The 20750-nt window shown below is 43.8% G+C and overlaps 1 protein-coding gene across 1 annotated transcript in view; it reads left to right on the top strand.

The window, feature by feature from the left end:
* LOC121003906 (alpha-2-macroglobulin-like protein 1) overlaps positions 1 to 20750 on the top strand; it is a 172680-nt gene that overhangs the window by 8240 nt on the left and 143690 nt on the right. Inside the window, exons 2-3 of the mRNA XM_040435848.1 lie at positions 16493 to 16676; positions 18781 to 18952. Coding sequence (XP_040291782.1) covers positions 16493 to 16676; positions 18781 to 18952 — 356 coding nt within the window. The remainder of the gene's footprint in view (positions 1 to 16492; positions 16677 to 18780; positions 18953 to 20750) is intronic.

Below are 20750 nucleotides of genomic sequence, written 5' to 3'. Positions count from 1 at the left end.
TTGCCCTGTTTCAGTGCGCTCAGCAGATTGGCACCATTGTCGCACACCACTTTGCCAACTGTCAAATTGAGCTGGGTTAGCCACTGATTGGCCTGTGACCGCAGAGCTGAAAGCAGTGCATGACCGGTGTGGTTCTTGGCTTCCAGGCACAACAGCCGCAGCACAGCATGGCAACATCTCACCTGGCACATCGAATAGGTTCTGAGAAGCTTGGGGGTGCTTTGGAAAAGGCGGTAGCAGTGGAAAAGGAGGAGTCAGCCGAGGATGAGACGGAGGATGGAGTAGGAGGAGGAGGAGAAGAAGAGGCAGGCCTGCATGCAATCCGTGGCGGTAACACCAAATCCACACGGGTGCCATGGGTTACATGCTTGACGGCAGTCAGAAGGTTCACCCAGTGGGCAGTTAAAGTTATGCACCTTCCCTGCCTGTGTTTGCTAGACCACGTGTCTGTGGTCAGATATATCTTGGCACTGACACTGTGTGCCAGAGATAAATTCACTTGCCGCTGAACATGGCCATATACTGTAGCTCTGGGATGCCCTACTGGGAGAAATATTTCCTTCTGGGGACCTTCCATTGCAGTGTGCCAATGGCTACAAATTTTCCTCCAGAAAATGGCCTCTTAGTCCACCAGATTATATGGCAGTAGTTGGCGGGCTAGCAGTTACGACAAGCCGGCGGTCAGCCTTTGGGCAAGAAGGTTATCCGGCATCATCAACTTTTTACACTCGAACATTTGGGCCACGGAAGCCTGCCTTTTGCCAGATAAACGCGACGATGGCGCGGTGGAAGGTGGAGTGGAGGGCAAATGGCAGGAGAGAGGAGAAGGAGAAGAGGCAGGACGTAGAGAGCCGGGAGTGTGGCTTTGTGGGTTCTGATGGTGTTGCTCCCACTGGGCACAGTGATGGGAGACCAGGTGCCTTCTTAAGGCAGTCTTCCCTATGTGAGTGTTGGGCTTACCGCGACTTATGCGTTGAAAGCACAGGCTGCAGATGGCATCACTATTGTCAGCAGCGGACACGTTAAAAAAAGCCCACACTGCGGAGCCATGTGCCAGCATCCTGGAAGCACCAGATGTGACCGTGCATGGTGGATGGCTCGCTCCAGATACATTTGCAGTCTGCTTTTTGCCTCCTGTGCACTGCAAGTTCTGCCTGCTTCTCCTACTTCTCCTCCCTATCTGCTGCTCCATTTCTCCCACTGAACTCCCTTTCTCTTCCTCTCTTGTGGTGTCACGACTGTGACTGATCCAGACAGGTCTGGGAGGAGAAGGTCGCAGCGACTTGCTACTCGCGATAGCTTGTGAGTTTGCTCCGTGGTTCAGGGTATGTCATCCGGGTTTTGCCTTGTGAACCTTTTTGTCCTGACTGGGAGTTTGTAGGCATCCTTCTCAGGTGAGTCCTGTCTGCCACTCCCAGATACTATATTAGTTTCAGTTTCACTTGCAGTCATTGCCAGATATAGTCCTTACTTCCAGTGCTATTCCAGACCTTTGAAGGAGATCGTTTGACGGTGTTGCTGTGGAGCTCTTGTACGGCGTGGACTGTCGTGTTTGGGATCGCCTTCTCTGCTCGTGACTGGATAAGTCTATCTCTGCTGTTGATTGTTTGTTTGTTTCTGTCTTCCCCTGTTGTTCTCCTAGACGTGAGTGATGGTGACTAGTACTCCCATCGGCCTTTCCCCAGTCTAGTCTTGTTAGGGTGACTGAGGGTTTAGGCATCCTGCTCGCCGCACGGGTTCACACCCCGTCTAGGGTATCAGGGCAGACAGGTGCCAGCTTAGGGTTTGTCAGGGGTGGCCATTCTATTTCCCATCCGTAGATAAGGGTCCCCCTTCCCCTCCGTCTGGTGCGACACAACTGCTGCTGGGATAGTGGCCGTGACATGTGGGCACCCATGTGACGTCCATCGACATGTCATCATTGTCACCTTCACCAACACTGACATTAGAGATCTCGGAGTAGGCGGCAACAGCCTCCTTGGGCTGATCCGGGTACTGTCGTCAGACCGCTGGGTGGTGGCCGTTGCTACCTCCTCTTCCTGATCCGATGCCAAGAATGGCTGCGCATCGGTAAGGTCTGGAAATTGATTTGAAAATAATTCCTCTGACTCGAGCGGAGGAGCTATGGTGGTGGTGTCTTTGGGGGTGCACACAGCAGAGATTGAGGAGGGTGCTGATACAGAGAATGAGGAGGGTGCAGAAGTGGAAGGCTGAGTGAGCCACTCAACCAACTCTGGTGTGTCCTTTGACGTAATCGCACGCACCTTCTCCAACTTCCCACTTAGGCTCCGGCCTGGTGCACCTGCCGACCCCTACCACTCCTGCGGAATGGCCTGCCTCTTCCTCTGCCTGTCATTTTCAAAATGTGACAAAGCCCCTATAGAAGAGCAGAAGAGCAGTATTTGTGGAAGCAGGTATATAGAACCCCTTAATGAGTATTTGGTGGAAGCTGGTATATCAAACCCCTTAATCAGTTAATTTTGGGGCAACAACAGGTATATCAGATTAGTTGAAATGAGTTGTTCCAAAAGCATTTGTCCCTCTGTATAGCTGCACTATCTCAGCAGAACCGCACACAAATGCTGCACATACACTATATATAAATTATATTATAGGTATATCACACCCCTGCCTCAATCAGTTTTTTGGCGGGCAATTGGTATATCACAACAGTTGCAATTAGTTGTTCTAATAGCGTTTGTCCCTCTGTATAGCTGTGGTATCTTAGCAGAACCGCACACAAATGCGGCACATGCACTAGATATAAATTATATTATAGATATGTCACACCCCTGCCTCAATCAGTTAATTTTGGGGGGCAACTGGTATATCACAACAGTTGCAATTAGTTGTTCCAATAGCATTTGTCCCTCTGTATAACTGCGGTATCTCAGCAGAACTGCACACAAATGCTGCACATGCACTATATATAAATTATATTATAGGTATATCACACCCCTGCCTCAATCAGTTAATTTTGGGGGGCAACTGGTATATCACAACAGTTGCAATTAGTTGTTCCAATAGCATTTGTCCCTCTGTATAGCTGCACTATCTCAGCAGAACCGCACACAAATGCTGCACATACACTATATATAAATTATATTATAGGTATATCACACCCCTGCCTCAATCAGTTTTTTGGCGGGCAATTGGTATATCACAACAGTTGCAATTAGTTGTTCTAATAGCGTTTGTCCCTCTGTATAGCTGGTGTATCTTAGCAGAACCCCACACAAATGCGGCACATGCACTAGATATAAATTATATTATAGATATGTCACACCCCTGCCTCAATCAGTTAATTTTGGGGGGCAACCGGTATATCACAACGGTTGCAATTAGTTGTTCCAATAGCATTTGTCCCTCTGTATAACTGCGGTATCTCAGCAGAACTGCACACAAATACTGCACATGCACTATATATAAATTATATTATAGGTATATCACACCCCTGCCTTAATCAGTTTTTTGGGGGGGCAACTGGTATATCACAGCAGTTGCAATTAGTTGGTCCAATAGCGTTTATCCCTCTGTATAGCTGCAGTATCTCAGCAGAACCGCATACAAATGCTGCACAATACAAATGCATTATATAGAATTATAATATACGGTAGGTATATTACACCCCTGCCTCAATCAGTTTTTTTGGGGGGCAACTGGTATATCTCAACAGTTGTAATTAATTGTTCCAATAGCGTTTATCCCTCTGTATAGCTGCGGTATCTCAACAGAACCGCACTCAAATGCTGAACATACACTATATATAAATTATATTATAGGTATATCACACCCCTGCCTCAATCATTTTTTTTTTTTGGGGGGGGGGGGGCAATTGGTATATCACAACAGTTACAATTAGTTGTTCCAATAGCATTTATCCCTCTGTATAGCTGCGGTATCTCAGCAGAACCGCATACAAATGCTGCACAATACAAATGCATTATATAGAATTATAATATACAGTAGGTATATCACTAACCTGCCTCAATCATTTTTTTGGGGGGGCAACTGGTATATCTCAACAGTTGTAATTAGTTGTTCCAATAGCGTTTGTCCCTCTGTATAGCTGCAGTATCTCAACAGAACCGCACTCAAATGCTGCACATACACTATATATAAATTATATTATTATTATAGGTATATCACACCCCTGCCTCAATCAGTTTTTTTAGGGGGCAACTGGTATATCACACTAGTTGCAATTAGTTGTTCCAATAGCATTTGTCCCTCTGTATAGCTGTGGTATCGCAGCAGAACCGCACACAACTGCTGCACAATACAAATGCACTATAATATACAGTACTTTCTATGTTAGAAAGTATATTATAAGTATATCACACCCCTCAGTATGTCACACCTATCGATAGCACACCTATACCAGTCCTTTAAAGGACTTTTGTGGCCCTATTAGCTAGCGTTTGGTGTCTCTAACAGTCTGTACCTGCTCCACACAGCAACCTCTCCCTACACTGGCAAAAGACAGATTGGGTTTATTTATAGGGTAGTTAGTGTGTCCATGTGCTGAAACGTCACAATTGGCTGTCCTGTCCCACCTGGTGGATGTGTCATGGGTCAAAGTTTCATCATTATTGACAAACAAGTGGATCCCACAGGAGGTTGCCACGCTAATAATTCAAACAAGAAAATAAAAATCAGGTGGTCTCTAGGACCTTAACGTGTTTTTGCAGCCTCACCGGCAGTACATTAAAACTATTCTTTATTATTTTTACTACTAAAAAGAACATATAAGTCTAGGGATCAAACGATTAAAACTATCAGGAAGCGGTCATAAACGGGATATCAATCTTTGTGGCTAAGATGTATTTCACTTCTTACACCTATGTGACCCTATGGGTTTGGATCGCACACTTAATGCCAACATGTGTTAATTTAGGATCCTTACACAACCTTCCTGCCTAAAAACTGAAGCCTGCTTCCCTACATGTTTCGCCGAGCGATTGGGCCTCTTCAGGGGAAAAAGGAACCTGTGAGTTTCCCCTGAAGACGCCGAATCGCTTAGCGAAACATGTAGGGAAGCAGGCTTCAGTTTTTAGGCAGGAAGGTTGTGTAAGGATCCTAAATTAACACATGTTGGCATTAAGTGTGCGATCCAAACCCATAGGGTCACATAGGTGTAAGAAGTGAAATACATCTTAGCCACAAAGATTGATATCCCGTTCATGACCGCTTCCTGATAGTTTTAATCGTTTGATCCCTAGACTTATATGTTCTTTTTAGTAGTAAGAATAATAAAGAATAGTTTTAATGTACTGCCGGTGAGGCTGCAAAAACACGCTAAGGTCCTAGAGACCACCTGATTTTTATTTTCATGGGTCAAAGTTTGGCACAATGCAAAAGAATATGGTGCCGGCGGACATCGCCATATGTTCACCTGTTCGGCAAACCGCGAACGAGCAAAGTTCACCGCGAAACGACCGCCGGACAAACCGCAAAGCCATCTCTACTCCTCATTTCAGAGAACTGATGGCTTGTGTCGATCTGAGGTGGAGAGTCCCAAGCCGTTATTTCTTTGCCAAAAAAACAGTACCAGTTCTGCACACACATGTAGAACAGAAGGTGGGCCAGTCCTTGAGCCTGTCGGTGTCTGCCAAAGTGTAATGCTGTGCCGACGTGTGGAGCTCTAACTACGGTTAGTGACAATACATGTCCTTTACGGCCCATTGGGTGAATGTGGTTCCTGCACAGCCACTCCAGCAACTTGGCCAGGTGATGCCTCTTCCGCCTCCACGTTCCTCCGCCGTGTCCTCAGCCTCCGCTGCAAGGATTATTCACAGTGCCCCTCCAGCATACAACATGTGTAGGGCACGGCCGTGTCACGCTGTTCTGCACCTCGTTTGCCTTGGCAAACAGAGTCACACAGGGGAGGAACTGCTCCGTGTCCTTTATTAAGAAATCGAATACTGGCTTTCTCTGCGACAAGTCAAAATCGGAACCATGGTGACTGACAACAGGAAGAACATAGTGTCGGCGCTGCATCAAGGAGGGCTGAGCCATGCGCCCTGCATGGCCCATGTGTTTAATCTGGTTGTCTGCAAGACATCCTAAAAATGCCCAGAGAACTTTGCATGCACTTCAGCCACTCGTACACCGCAAAGCACACCCTCCTTGAGCTGCAGCGGCAGAACGGCATCCCCCAACATAGGCTGATATATGACGTTTCCACCCATTGGAATTCCACCCTCCATATGTTGGACCGACTAAACGAACAGAGAAAGGCCATCAATGATTGATGATCCAAGCGGATAGGAGTACTCCCCTTTGTAACTTCGATGTCAGCCAGTGGCAGCTCATGCGTGACACCTGCTGTTTGCTCAGGCCCTATGAGTATGCCACGTTATTTGTCAGTCACCAGGAATACGGTATGAACAACGTCATTCCACTGCTTCATGTCCTGGAACAGATGCTGGTAACAATGGCTTGTCAGAGGACTGGAGATGTGGCGCCTAGATCTCACGGCCACATAAGCCCTGTGGGGGCAGAACTGGAGGAGGAGGAGGACATTGGAGCACAAGCAATGTATAGCGAAATGAGTGGTTTTTATACACAGGTGACAGGAGAGGAGGAGCAGGAGCAGTCAGAGGAGCTACAGGGCGATGAGGAAGACAAGGCAGATGACCCAGACACACTGTGGCAGTATGCAGTGGAAATGGAGGCAGGGAGTCCCTCCGAGTCACTTGCACAAATGGCAAGCTCACTTGCTTGCGTAGTGACAGCCGAATTGTCACCATTCGGTAGAGGGATGACTTCTCACTCTCCACCTTGTTGGACCCTCGCTACCGGTCCAAAATGGGGGCCTTTTTTACACCAACTGAGAGGGAGGACAAACTGAACTACTTTAGAGACATACTATGTAGTCAGTTGGCCGCTGGCCTATCTGCGCCATCGTCCATCCTCTCGCAGGTCTGGCCGGGGGGCCCTCTGCGCTCATGTTCCACTGCAATAGCTGCTGGGGAGGGGTGGGGTGGCAGGAGCAGTACCAGCTCCATCAGAAGCAGCCTGAGTCTAGAGTCGCTGATGAGCAGCTTTCTTCACCCGCATAGTGAAGAAACTACTCACCAGTAGCAGCAGGTAGACCTGGAGCAGGAACTGAAACAGCAGGTGGTGGCATATTTGGAAAGCACTCTGCCACGCCACATTGAAGAGCTGCTGGACTACTTGGCTGCCAAATTTGATTTGTGGCCACAACTGGCAGTTTTCCCTGGAAAAGCTGTCCTACCCGTCCAGTAGTGTGGCATCAGAGCGGGTGTTTAGTGCATCGGGGGCCATAGTTACCCCAAGAAGAACTCACCTGACTGACCTTTGATAAGATAAATCAGGCGTGGATCAGCTAGGATTTCCACCCACCAATGCCTGATGCATCAGATTACATCATCCATGCTGCCTCACCCAAACCTTGACAAAAGAGACAGTTTTCTTCTGGCTACCTGCCTCAGCTACTATTCTGATGCTGCCAGCCGCCTGATGCCACACATCTGATGCCAAATGCTCCTTCTTATACCCACTATCATCACCGGGTACTGTTAGTGCCACCCACCTCCCCAGTCTGTCACTGGGTCACTCTGTGGTCTCCTGATGCTGCTGCCACCTCCACACTATGTTACCTTGCCACTCTGTGGCCTCCTCATGCTGCTGCCACCTCCACACTCTGTCATTGTGCCACTCTGTGGTTTCCTGATGCTGCCTCCACCTCCACACTGTCATTGTGCCACTCTGTGGCCTCCTCCTGATGCTACTGCTGCCACCACCTCCACACTCTGTCATTGTGCCACTCTGGACACTGTGGTCGCCTGATGCTGCTTCCATCTCACCACTTTGTCATAGGGCCACTTTATAGACTTCTCATGCTGTTCCCACCCTCCCCACTTCATGACTGGGCCTCTATTCAGCCTTTTTGGCTTGGCTGACATCATCATTTATTTAACCCTTCTTCTGATCTGTCAGAAGGAAGTAAAAATGAGACGCACAACTGATCCTCTGTGTAGCAGCTGTAAGGCCTGTATGGTCTCATCAGAATTGGCTTGTGATTTGGTAGCCAAAAGCAGGAGTGGGTACAAAACACAGAAGACATGCAAATATTCCGTTCACATGTCATCTCTGTGCATTAGCAATACTGATGGATTACTGATCAAATGCTGACCGAGTGAAGGCGTATGCTCCACAGACAGGATCCGTTTTTTGTGGGTTATTGTTCTGACGAATCAGAGGAAGGGCAAAATAATCAGTGACGTTAACACACAAACTTACTGCTGACACCCTCTCCACTCTGTCAGGGGGGCTCTACTTGTAAAAAGCGTTTAATAGAACAGGTTCTGTAGACATCTATGTGGAATCAGCTGACAAAAGTGTAAAAGGAGTGCACTTCTTCTTGAAGCTAACATCGACCTGTAAGGCTGAGTATCACGACGTGAAGCAAAGGGAGGGAAAAGGGAAGGCCCTGTCCAAGGGAGAGGGAAAGATGGTGACCCCTAACTCACCTTGAGGTTGGCACCTGACTGCCCTGACGTCCCTAGACGGGTTTTTCACCCGTACGCCGATCACGTGCCTAAACCCTGGCTTTCCTTAAGATGAGCCCTAAGTAGTGAATAGGGCGGTGGGAACACTAGTCCGCATCACTAACACTAAAGGTAAACACCAGGGAGAGGACAGACAATACTGATGAAACATATAATCCCAGGTGGGAGACAACAGCGGACAACAAAAGACCAACCAGGAATAACAGCTACACAGCTCCAGTGGGTCAGTATAGAAATCCAGGCAGGAAGCTCTATATCTGGCAACCAGAGAAGTGGGAGAGGGGAATATAAGGAGGTTGGGAGTGCCGGACAAGAAACAGCTGAGGAGAAGAAGCTACGGATCCCTGAGTGAGACAAAAAGGATTGCAGGGCAAACACAGAAAGCTACCATTAAGTAACAGCGCAATCTTTAGACATAGAGCGCGCAGCCACCCGCTGTGACTTCCTGACCCCGGGTATAACGGAGTCAGACGTGGCTCTTGACATCATCGTGACAGTACCCCCCTTTCCATAAGGGGCCTCCGGACACTCAGGACCAGGTCTCTCAGGATGAGAGGCATGAAAAGCCCGAACTAACCTATTGGCGTTTACCTCTGACGCTGGAACCCACATTCTTTCCTCGTAACCCCTCCAATGCACCAGATATTGAAGAGAGCAGCGGATCCGATGAGAATCAACAATTTTGGATATTTGAAACTCTAGATTACCATCAACAAAAACAGGAGGGGTGGCAGCGGTGACGGTTCTAGAGGTAGACCATACTTTTTGAGTAACGACTTATGGAAGACGTTATAGACTGACTTTAAGAGTTTGAGGTAGCTCCAGGCGAAAAGCCACGGGGTTAATGATGGCTACTATTTTGTAAGGACCAATGAACCTAGGACCCAGTTTCCAAGAGGGAACCTTTAACTTAATATTACTGATAGATAACCTCACAGTCATTCACTCTTAGGTCCGGACCTGGCGACCGTTTCTTATCAGCCATGCATTTATATTTACCTCCCATATTTTTCAAGTTAGCTTGCACTTTCTGCCATACAGATAAAAGAGATGACGAAAACCGTTCCTCTTCGGGAACCCCAGAAGACCCCCCCCCCCTCTTTGAAAGTACAGAATTGGGGATGAAAACCATATGCACCAAGAAATGGTGACTTGCCAGTGGATTCCTGACGACGATTATTTATAGCAAATTCAGCTAACGGTAAATAGGATGACCACACCTCTTGGTTTTCAGACACAAAACACCTTAGGTATGTCTCAAGGTTTTGGTTGGTACGCTCAGTCTGTCCATTCGACTGAGGATGGAAATCTGAGGAAAAGGACAAGTGTACCCCCAAACGGGAACAAAAAGCTTTCCAAAACTTAGAAATAAACTGGGTTCCCCGATCTGAAACAACATCGGAAGGGATCCCGTGAAGCTTCACGATTTCACTGATGAATACCTGAGCAAGAGTCTTAGCATTAGGTAGTGCAGGTAACACAATAAAGTGTACCATTTTGCTAAACCTGTCCACTACTACCAAGATAACTGTTTTACCCACAGACAAAGGTAAGTCAGTGATGAAATCCATTGACAGATGTGTCCATGGCCTATTGGGAATGACAAGTGGCAATAAAGACCCTGCAGGACGTGTATGAGAGACTTTAGCGCGTGCACAAGTAGAACAAGTAGACACAAAATCCATTACATCCTGACGCAACCTTGGCCACCAAAAATGACAAGACAATAGCTCCAAGGTTGCTTTACTACCGGGGTGCCCAGCAAGTGCTGAATTATGATGTTCCTTTAATAATTCGAGACGCAGGTTTAACGGTACAAACAATTTCTCTTAAGGGACAAAAGACCGGGGCATCCACCTGGGCCTCTAACACCTTCCCCTCCAGAACATAGTGTACAGTAGAGACAACACTCCTCTTTGTAGAATGGGTACCGGATCACCAACATTACCCCCTCCAGGGAAACTACGAGATAATGCATCTGCCTTGGTATTTTTTGCCCCAGGATGATAGGTGATGAAAAAGTTAAACCTGGTGAAAAATAGAGACCACCTAGCTTGTCTAGGGGTGAGACGCTTAGCTGATTCGAAGTACAGAAGGTTTTTGTGGTCCGTAATCACTGTGACGAGGTGGATTGCCCATTCTAAAAAGTGATGCCATTCTTCAAACGCTAGTTTAATAGCTAATAGTTCCCTATTGCCAATATCATAGTGCTTCTCCGCTGCAGATAGTTTTTTTAGAAAAGAAAGCGCAAGGACGCCATTTGCCAGGAGACAGACCCTGAGACAGTACAGCCCCCACTCCCACCTCTGACGCATCTACTTCAACAATAAAAGGCTGGGAGACATCAGGTTGGATTAGTACAGGTGCCGAGGTAAACCTCTCTTTCAGAGAGGAAAATGCCATTTTGGCGGCGTCAGACCACATAAAAAAATCAGTCCCCTTCCTAGTCATGTCAGTAAGGGGTTTGACAATCACCGAATAATTTTTAATGAATTTTCTATAGAAATTTGCGAAACCCAAGAACCGTTGCAGTGCTTTAAGGTTCTCAGGAAGATCCCAATCTAAAATTGCCTGGACTTTCCTAGGATCCATACGGAAACTTGAAGCAGATAATAGATATCCCAGGAACTGTACAGTCGTGGCCAAAAGTTTTGAGAATGACAAAAATATTGGAAATTGGAAAAGTTGCTGCTTAAGTTTTTATAATAGCAATTTGCATATACTCCAGAATGTTATGAAGAGTGATCAGATGAATTGCATAGTCCTTCTTTGCCATGAAAATTAACTTAATCCCAAAAAAACCTTTCCACTGCATTTCATTGCTGTCATTAAAGGACCTGCAGAGATCATTTCAGTAATCGTCTTGTTAGCTCAGGTGAGAATGTTGGCGAGCACAAGGCTGGAAATCATTATGTCAGGCTGATTGGGTTAAAATGGCAGACTTGACATGTTAAAAGGAGGGTGATGCTTGAAATCATTGTTCTTCCATTGTTAACCATGGTGACCTGCAAAGAAACGCGTGCAGCTATCATTGCGTTGCATAAAAATGGCTTCACAGGCAAGGATATTGTGGCTACTAAGATTGCACCTCAATCAACAATTTATAGGATCATCAAGAACTTCAGGGAAAGAGGTTCAATTCTTGTTAAGAAGGCTTCAGGGCGTTCAAGAAAGTCCAGCAAGCACCAGGATCGTCTCCTAAAGAGGATCCAGCTGCGGGATCGGAGTGCCACCATTGCAGAGCTTGCTCAGGAATGGCAGCAGGCAGGTGTGAGCGCATCTGCACGCACAGTGAGGCGAAGACTTTTGGAAGATGGCCTGGTGTCAAGAAGGGCAGCAAAGAAGCCACTTCTCTCCAAAAAAAACATCGGGGACAGATTGATCTTCTGCAGAAAGTATGGTGAATGGATTGCTGAGGACTGGAGCAAAGTCATATTCTCTGATAAAGCCACTTTCCGATTGTTTGGGGCATCTGGAAAAAGGCTTGTCCGGCGAAGAAAAGGTGAGCGCTACCATCAGTCCTGTGTCATGCCAACAGTAAAGCATCCTGAGACCATTTATGTGTGGGGTTGCTTCTCATCCAAGGGAGTGGGCTCACTCACAATTTTGCCTAAAAACACATCCATGAATAAAGAATGGTACCAAAACACCATCCAACAGCAACTTCTCCCAACAATCCAACAACAGTTTGGTGAAGAACAATGCATTTTCCATCACGATGGAGCACCGTGCCTTTGGGCAAAAGTGATAACTAAGTGGCTCGGGGAGTCAGGGACCAAAAAGTTGACATTTTGGGTCCATGGCCTGGAAACTCCCCAGATCTTAATCCCATTGAGAACTTGTGGTCAATCCTCAAGAGGCAGGTGGACAAATAAAAACCCACTAATTCTGACAAACTCCAAGAAGTTATTATGAAAGAATGGGTTGCTATCAGTCAGGATTTGGCCCAGAAGTTGATTGAGAGCATGCCCAGTCGAATTGCAGAGGTCCTGAAAAAGAAGGGCCAACACTGCAAATACTGACTCTTTGCATAAATGTCATGTAATTGTCGATAAAAGCCTTTGAAACGTATGAAGTGCATGTAATTATATTTAGCTACATCACAGAAACAACTGAAACAAAGATCTAAAAGCAGTTTAGCAGCAAACTTTGTGAAAACTAATATTTGTGTCATTCTCAAAACTTTTGGCCACGACTGTATTTCCTGAACGGCGAAAACACACTTTTCAATTTTCGCATATAATTTATTCGTCCGTAGGACCTGCAGTACCTGTCTGACATGTACCTCGTGTGTCTTCAAATCAGACGAGTAAATTAAAATATCATCTAAGTATATCACCACAAACCTGCCGATAAGATGACTAAAAATATCATTAACAAAATGTTGGAAGACAGCAGGAGCATTGGTCAGACCGAAAGGCATGACTAGATTTTCATAATGCCCCTCTGGGGTGTTAAAGGCTGTCTTCCACTCATCCCCTTCCTTGATATCAGATTGTAGGCCCCCCTAAGATCAAGTTTGGAGAACCACCTAGCACCCGCAATCTGATTAAACAGGTCAGGAATGAGAGGAAGAGGGTATGGGTCTCGTATGGTTATCCGGTTTAGTTCACGGAAATCTAGGCAAGGACGCAGGCCCTCATCTTTCTTTTTAACAAAGAAAAACCCTGCAGCCACGGATGATGAAGAGGGTCTGATGCGTCCCTTAGCCAAGCTCTCGGAGATATAATCTTTCATGGCTTGTCTCTCGGGACCCGAAAGATTTAACAAATTTAGGTAGAGTAGCTATGGAGGCGGCTAAGCAATTGCTATTTAACCGCCTCCGGACCGCCTAACGCAGGATTGCATTCCGGCGGCCGTTCGATTTGTTCCTCCTTCACGCTTTGGCGCGTCATCTCGCGAGATTTCCTGTGAACGCGCGCACACAGGAGCGCGCATTCACAGGATCGGGAGGTAAACGAGTGGATCTACAGCCTGCCAGCGGCGATCATTCGCTGGCAGGCTGTAGATGCGATTTTTTTAAGCCCAAAAAGGTATATTAGACGCTGTTTTGTTAACAGCATCTAATATACCTGCTACCTGGTCCTCAGGTGGTCCCTTTTGCTTGGATCGACCACCAGAGTACACAGGAAGCTCTGTAAGTAGCACCAAACACCACTACACTACACCCCCCCTCCCTGTCACTTATTAACCCCTTATTAACCCCTGATCACCCCATATTAGACTCCCTGATCACCCCCCTGTCATTGATCACCCCCCTGTAAGGCTCCATTCAGACGACCATATGTGTTTTGCTGATCCGTGGAATTCTTTTTTTTCTGATCACTGCAAAAACACCGTAAAATCGCTGCAGCGCTATAAAGATCACTTTTGAGGGGCATGGCGAGTCCATAGAAGATTTTTATTTTTTTTGGCACAAGTTAGCGGAAATTGTTTTTTTTTGTTTTTTTTTTCTTACAAAGTCTCATATTCCACTAACTTGTGACAAAAAATAAAATCTCACATGAACTCACCATACCCCTCACGGAATCCAAATGCGTAAACATTTTTAGACATTTATATTCCAGACTTCTTCTCACGCTTTAGGGCCCCTAAAATGCCAGGGCAGTATAAATACCCCACATGTGACCCCATTTTGGAAAGAAGACACCCCAAGGTATTTCGTGAGGGGCATGGCGAGTTCATGAAAAATTTTATTTTTTGTCACAAGTTAGTGGAATATGAGACTTTGTAAGAAAAAAAAATCATTTTCCGCTAACTTGTGCCAAAAAAAAAAATATTCTAGGAACTCGCCATGCCCCTCACGGAATACCTTGGGGTGTCTTCTTTCCAAAATTGGGTCACTTGTGGGGTATTTATACTGCCCTGGCATTTTAGGGGACCTAAAGCGTGAGAAGAAGTCTGGAATATAAATGTCTAAAATTTTTTACGCATTTGGATTCCATGAGGGGTATGGTGAGTTCATGTGAGATTTTATTTTTTGTCACAAGTTAGTGGAATATGAGACTTTGTAAGAAAAAAAAATCATTTTCCGCTAACTTGTGCCAAAAAAAAAATATTCTAGGAACTCGCCATGCCCCTCACTGAATACCTTGGGGTGTCTTCTTTCCAAAATGGGGTCACTTGTGGGGTATTTATACTGCCCTGGCATTTTAGGGGACCTAAAGCGTGAGAAGTAGTTTGGAATCCAAATGTGTAAAAAATGCCCTGTGAAATCGTAAAGATTCTCATTGGAATTTGGGCCCCTTTGCACACCTAGGCTGCAAAAAAGTGTCACACATGTGGTATCGCCGTACTCAGGAGAAGTAGGGAAATGTGTTTTGGGGTGTATTTTTACATATACCCATACTGTGTGTGAGAAATATCTCTGTAAATGACAACTTTTTAAAAGTTTTTATACAAAGTTGTCAATTTACTGAGATATTTCTCTCACCCAGCATGGGTATATGTAAAAATACACCCCTAAACACATTTCCCTACTTCTCCTGAGTACGGCGATACCACATGTGTGACACTTTTTTGCAGCCTAGGTGCGTAAAGGGGCCGAAAGTCCAACGAGTACCTTTAGGCTTTACAGGGTTGCTCACAATTTAGCCCCGCCCAAAATGCCAGAACAGTAAACACACCCCACAAATGACCCCATTTCGGAAAGTAGACACCCCAAAATATTCGCTGAGGGGCATATTGAGTCCATGAAAGATTGAACTTTTTGTCACAAGTTAGCGGAAAGGGAGACTTTGTGCGAAAAAACAAAAAAAAACTATTTCCGCTAACTTGTGCCAAAAAAAAAAAAAAACTTCTATGAACTCGCCATGCCCCTCACGGAATACCTTGGGGTGTCTTCTTTCCAAAATGGGGTCACTTGTGGGGTATTTATATTGCCCAGGCATTTTAGGGGCCCTAAAGCGTGGGAAGAAGTCTGGAATCCAAATGCCTAAAAATGCCCTCCTAAAAGGTACTCATTGGAATTTGGGCCCCTTTGCGCACCTAGGCTGCAAAAAAGTGTCACACATGTGGTATCGCAGTATTCAGGAGAAGTAGGGCAATGTGTTTTGGGGTGTCTTTTTACATATACCTATGCTGGGTGAGAGAAATATCTCTGTAAAATGACAACTTTGTATAAAAAAATTGGAAAAGTTGTCTTTTACAGAGATATTTATCTCACCCAGCAAGGGTATATGTAAAAATACACCCCAAAACACATTGCCCTACTTCTCCTGAGTACGGCGATACCACATGTGTGACACTTTTTTGCAGCCTAGGTGCGCGAAGGTGCCCAAATTCCAAAGAGTACTTTTAGGATTTCACAGGTCATTTTTTACGCATTTGGATTCCAAACTACTTCTCACGCTTTAGGTACCCTAAAATGCCAGGGCAGTATAATAAATACCCCACAAGTGACCCCATTTTAGAAAGAAGACACCCCAAGGTATTCCATGAGGGGTATGGTGAGTTCATGTAAAATTTAATTTTTTGGCACAAGTTAGTGGAATATGAGACTTTGTAAGAAAAAAAAAAATTAGAAGAAAAAATCACTTTCCGCTAACTTGTGACAAAAAATAAAAAAACTTCCATGAACTCACTATGCCCATCAGCGAATACCTTAGGGTGTCTACTTTCCGAAATGGGGTCATTTGTGGCGTGTTTCTACTGTCTACCACTAGAACAAGGTCTCCCAGTGCTCTTCTCTGAACCCTGCTCCTTCGACAGGCACAAAGATTTCTTATCTAATGTTGACGAAGCACCGATAGACTTGAATGAAAGTGTAATGACATCATTGATGTTGATGGGACCCTCAGTAGGTCCTGTTCTAAGATTTGAACCCTACATAATAGGATGCTTTTGCAAGTGGATACATTATAAGCAAGTTCAATATTCACATGAAAATATTATATGTGTTATACATGTCATACTAATTGTTCCTTATGTTTTAACTCTTGTTTTATCCCATTTAGGCAATATGCTGTCATATTTCCCAGCATGATGCAATCTAATCATCCAAATCATATATGCTTGCACTTAGAAGATATACAGGGAGATTGCAATGTAATGATTACTCTTACCATAGGAAGGAAGACTACACCTCTGTTAACCAATCTCTACCAAGGGAGATCATCATTCTCCTGTATTTCATTTCAGGTACGCTAACAGTTTCATATGTGCTAGTGGTTTATGTACAGTATATATTACATATGTTTAATTTGGTCAAGCCCTTCTGGGCAGAAGTTTGTCACCTAGGACTGCAGAATTTGGCCAATGCTCTAATGTCTATGAGGAGCTCCCAACTGTCTCCTGACACATGATGTTGGGCAGAGAAGGATGGGCGAAAAAAATATTTTTACCCCATCCCCATATTTTTGGAAGAATGGAAGAATCTGGCAGTTCATTCCCAATCATTGCTGCATGTGAATTTAGCCAGCAACTAGGAGACTCATTTGTCTGGAGCAGCTTTCTCTGCTCACCCTAGGGGACCATGAATGTGTAGTTTTCTCTTTTTAAATAAAACCACTGCTTGAATAAACTTTAAATTATTTTATCTGAGAATGAAGACAATGAAAATACATAAATATTACTTTATTATAAATATATTCCCAAATACCTTTCATTAGTTATGATGGATTATTTTGCCTGGGGAGCAATCATTAGGAGAAATAATTGGCCTCTGTCCTATTAGTACACACAAAACCTGTCCTAATCACCAGTGATGAGCGGCAGGGGCGAATATTCGTCATATATTCGTGAATTCAAGAATTGGTAATCTCCAGTCATTATTTGCTTGATTGCGAAAATCTGCAATTGGAAAATTCGCAATAAGAAAATTTGCAATCAACACTACTCCTAAAGTCAAAGATATTGCAGCCTTCTCATTTACCCACTAGCAATAAGCAGTGAGGGATCATGGGTACTGATGAAATAAAATCTTGAATATTCGCAATTTTCGAAGATATAGCACTATATTCTAGATATTCGCGAATTCTCAAAGTGCCAATATTTGCGATAAAAATTTGCGATTAGAAAATTTGCGATCAACACTACTAATCACACAGGAGGACAAGTTACTTCACAACACTGAGGTAAAGAGCTGCCTCATCCTCCTCTCTGCTCTACTTGTCAGGGATTATGATCCTGAATATAGTTTAATATGATCTTCAGCTGAATCTCTGGGGAATGGAGTTTATGAGGAGACATGAAGTACAGAGAGGAGGTGAGGTGTGGGTAATGAGCAGCAGCTCTATTGTGCAGTCTCCATTACCACAGTTTGTCCTGTCCATCCTCTCTGTACTTCATGTCTCCTCATGAACTCATTGCCTACAGAGATTCAGCTGAAGATCTTATCATTTGTATTCAGGATCATAATTCCTGACAAGCAGAGCAGAGAGGAGGATGAGGCAGCTATTTAGCTCAGTGTTGTGAAGTAACTTGTCCTGCTGTGTTATTAGGACAGGTTTTGTGTGTACTAATAGGACAGCAGCCTTATATTCTTCTTTTTATTTCTCCTGATGATTGCTGCCCAGACAAAGGATCCATCATAACTAATGAAAGGTATTTGGGAATATATTTAAAATAAAGTAATATTTAAGTATTTTCATTTTCTTAATTCAAGGAGAACCCCTTTAAGTCCCACTAGGGGACTTTAAAATGAGATTGTTTCATGGCTTCTATAATGCTTACACATTGCCTATAAGACATCTCATCAACTATAGTAATACCCTGGTCTATACTAACACGGAGTAAGAACCCCAAAACAGATGTCTACAAATGGGTCCTTCCTCTCTTTTCAGGAGTCTCTGACTTGGTTGACATGAGCTTTTTTTCTTCCATGTAGCATTGCCTGAAAATATATCTCCATACACCTACTGAGTCTCTTCAATAACAATATATACCTTCCTTTATCAACTGCCTGTCAGGAACAAACTGTCTGCAATGGCGTATAGCCATTGCAGGCATTTGTTAGGCCCCTGGCTGCCATAGAAACCATTGGCACCTCATGATTGTATCAGAGGGTACTAAAGGGTATCACAGAGTACTAATGGGTGCTGCATCTAAAAGCTAAGATAATAATAGATCAGATAGTATCTTGCCTGAGGAAAGGTCCTGTAACGAGCACCGACTGACATTTTATATTACCGATCAATGTTCGTTACTGGTTAGAATAGGACCCTAAGGTTTATGCTTAAATATTGTTTATGTTATAGTCAAAAATATATGTTTAGGTGTTTGTAATTTTTTAATTACATTCCAGATCCCTAATGAGTTGGACATCATTCATCAAACTGGTACCCTGTTTCTTTCCATTCGGACTGCAGATGAGTTGATCCATGAAAGCAGAAGAGTTAATATTGAAAAGAAAATGGAACTGGATTCTAAAATTTTAATCCAGACTGACAAACCTTTATATAAACCTGGCCAAACTGGTAAACTCTGGAAATCATTAAATTCCCTGGAATTTTCAATTCATGTGTTTGTTTTTTAAATTAAATTTATAAAGGAATACTGAGTGAAATAAATATTCATGTCTCATACAGGATCAGACTGCTCCATCGAAGTTCTAGGGTGTGATCACTGATAGTGATAAGCGGCAAAGGCAATATTCGAATTCGCATTATTTTGCAAATTTTGGGCTAAATATTCGCCATAAATTCTCAAATTCGAGAATTTGTGATCTCCAGTCATTGTTTACTTGATTTCGAAAATCGGCAATGTGATGTATTCACGATAAATTTGCAATAAATTTGCGATAAATTCACGATTAGAATATTCAACACTATTTGCGAATAGGAATATATAGCACTATATTCTAAATATTTACGAATTCTCAAAGTGGCGATATTTGCAATTAAAATTCGCGATACGAATATTCGCGCTTAACACTAATCACTGATTAGTCTGGTAGGTCCAGACTCTGACCCCATAACAGCCCCTTTTAGAATCCCCAGATCCCGAACTGTCTACCAAAGAAATAAACCCCTTTTGCAGGGGGAGATAATCACTGTCACTAGAGTCTAATAAATGGGGAATAATTTACAAATATCTTATTATATATTAGTAGTAGGGATGAGTGAATCAACTTTGGATGGTACATCCGAAGTCAATTCGCTAAAAACTTTGTTGCAATACTGTATGGAGTTCCCGATTAGAATTAGAATGTATTGGCTCCAATGAGCCGAAGTTATTACTTCGCAGAGTCTCACGAGACTTTGTGTAATAACTTTGGGAATTAATTATTACTGTAAAAAACCTTGTAACCGAACTTGGGTTCGGTCCCAAGTGGTACCTTGTAATGAAACCCGAGTTTGGTTGCAAGTTTTTTTACAGTAATAATTAATTCCCAAAGTTATTACAAGAAGTCTGGCAAAACTTTGCAAAGAAATAACTTTAGCTTATCGGAGCCAATAAATTCTAATACTGTACAGAGCATCCAAACTCAATTTGCTCATCTCTAATTATTAGATTCAAAGGTGGGGAACTAAAGTAATACAGGGAATGGGTGATCTACAGTAACCAGAAAAGTTATCAAAATTAGGGTTATTTAGTTTAGGAAAAAGAAGCTGAAGGGTGAGCTAGGGGTGATCTATTTATTCCCAGGACTGTGACAAGGGGACATCTTCTACGTCTAGAGGAGAGAAGGTTTCTACACAAACATAGAAGAGAATTCTTTACTGTAAGAGCAGTGAGACTATGGAACTCTCTGCCTGAGGAAGTGGTGATGGTGAATTCACCAAAAGAGTCCAAAATCGACCTGGGATCCTGGAATGGAATAATATTACCAGTTACAGTTACTAGAATTATGGAGAAATGTAGATCCGCGCAGTTATTTTGATTTTCAGATTTGAAGTCAAGACGATTTTTTTTCTTATAGATTAGTAAAATTGCCTACATCATGAGGGTTTTTTTTTTTTTACCTTCTTCTGGATCAACCGTGCAGGATTATAGGCAGAACTGGATGAACATGTTTTTTAACCTTACAAACTATGTTATTATGATGATTTGTCCTGTGGGTATAATGGTAATAACAAAGTTTATGATAAAATTAAAAGTGTTCATGCACGTGTTTTTATTGATTGATGGAGGCCCAACCAATGGAGTCTCTCTAAAATATGTATTAGTCTTATGGGATTTACATGTCCCCACATACATATATTCATAGCCCAACTGAAAAGTGCATAGACCTTTCAACTGGAAGACAAATAACAAATCTAAAACATATCTGCC

Source organism: Bufo bufo, chromosome 6, assembly GCF_905171765.1.
Source record: "Bufo bufo chromosome 6, aBufBuf1.1, whole genome shotgun sequence".
In the NCBI taxonomy this organism is placed as follows: domain Eukaryota; kingdom Metazoa; phylum Chordata; class Amphibia; order Anura; family Bufonidae; genus Bufo; species Bufo bufo.
This window is presented reverse-complemented; position numbering and strand designations above follow the sequence as displayed.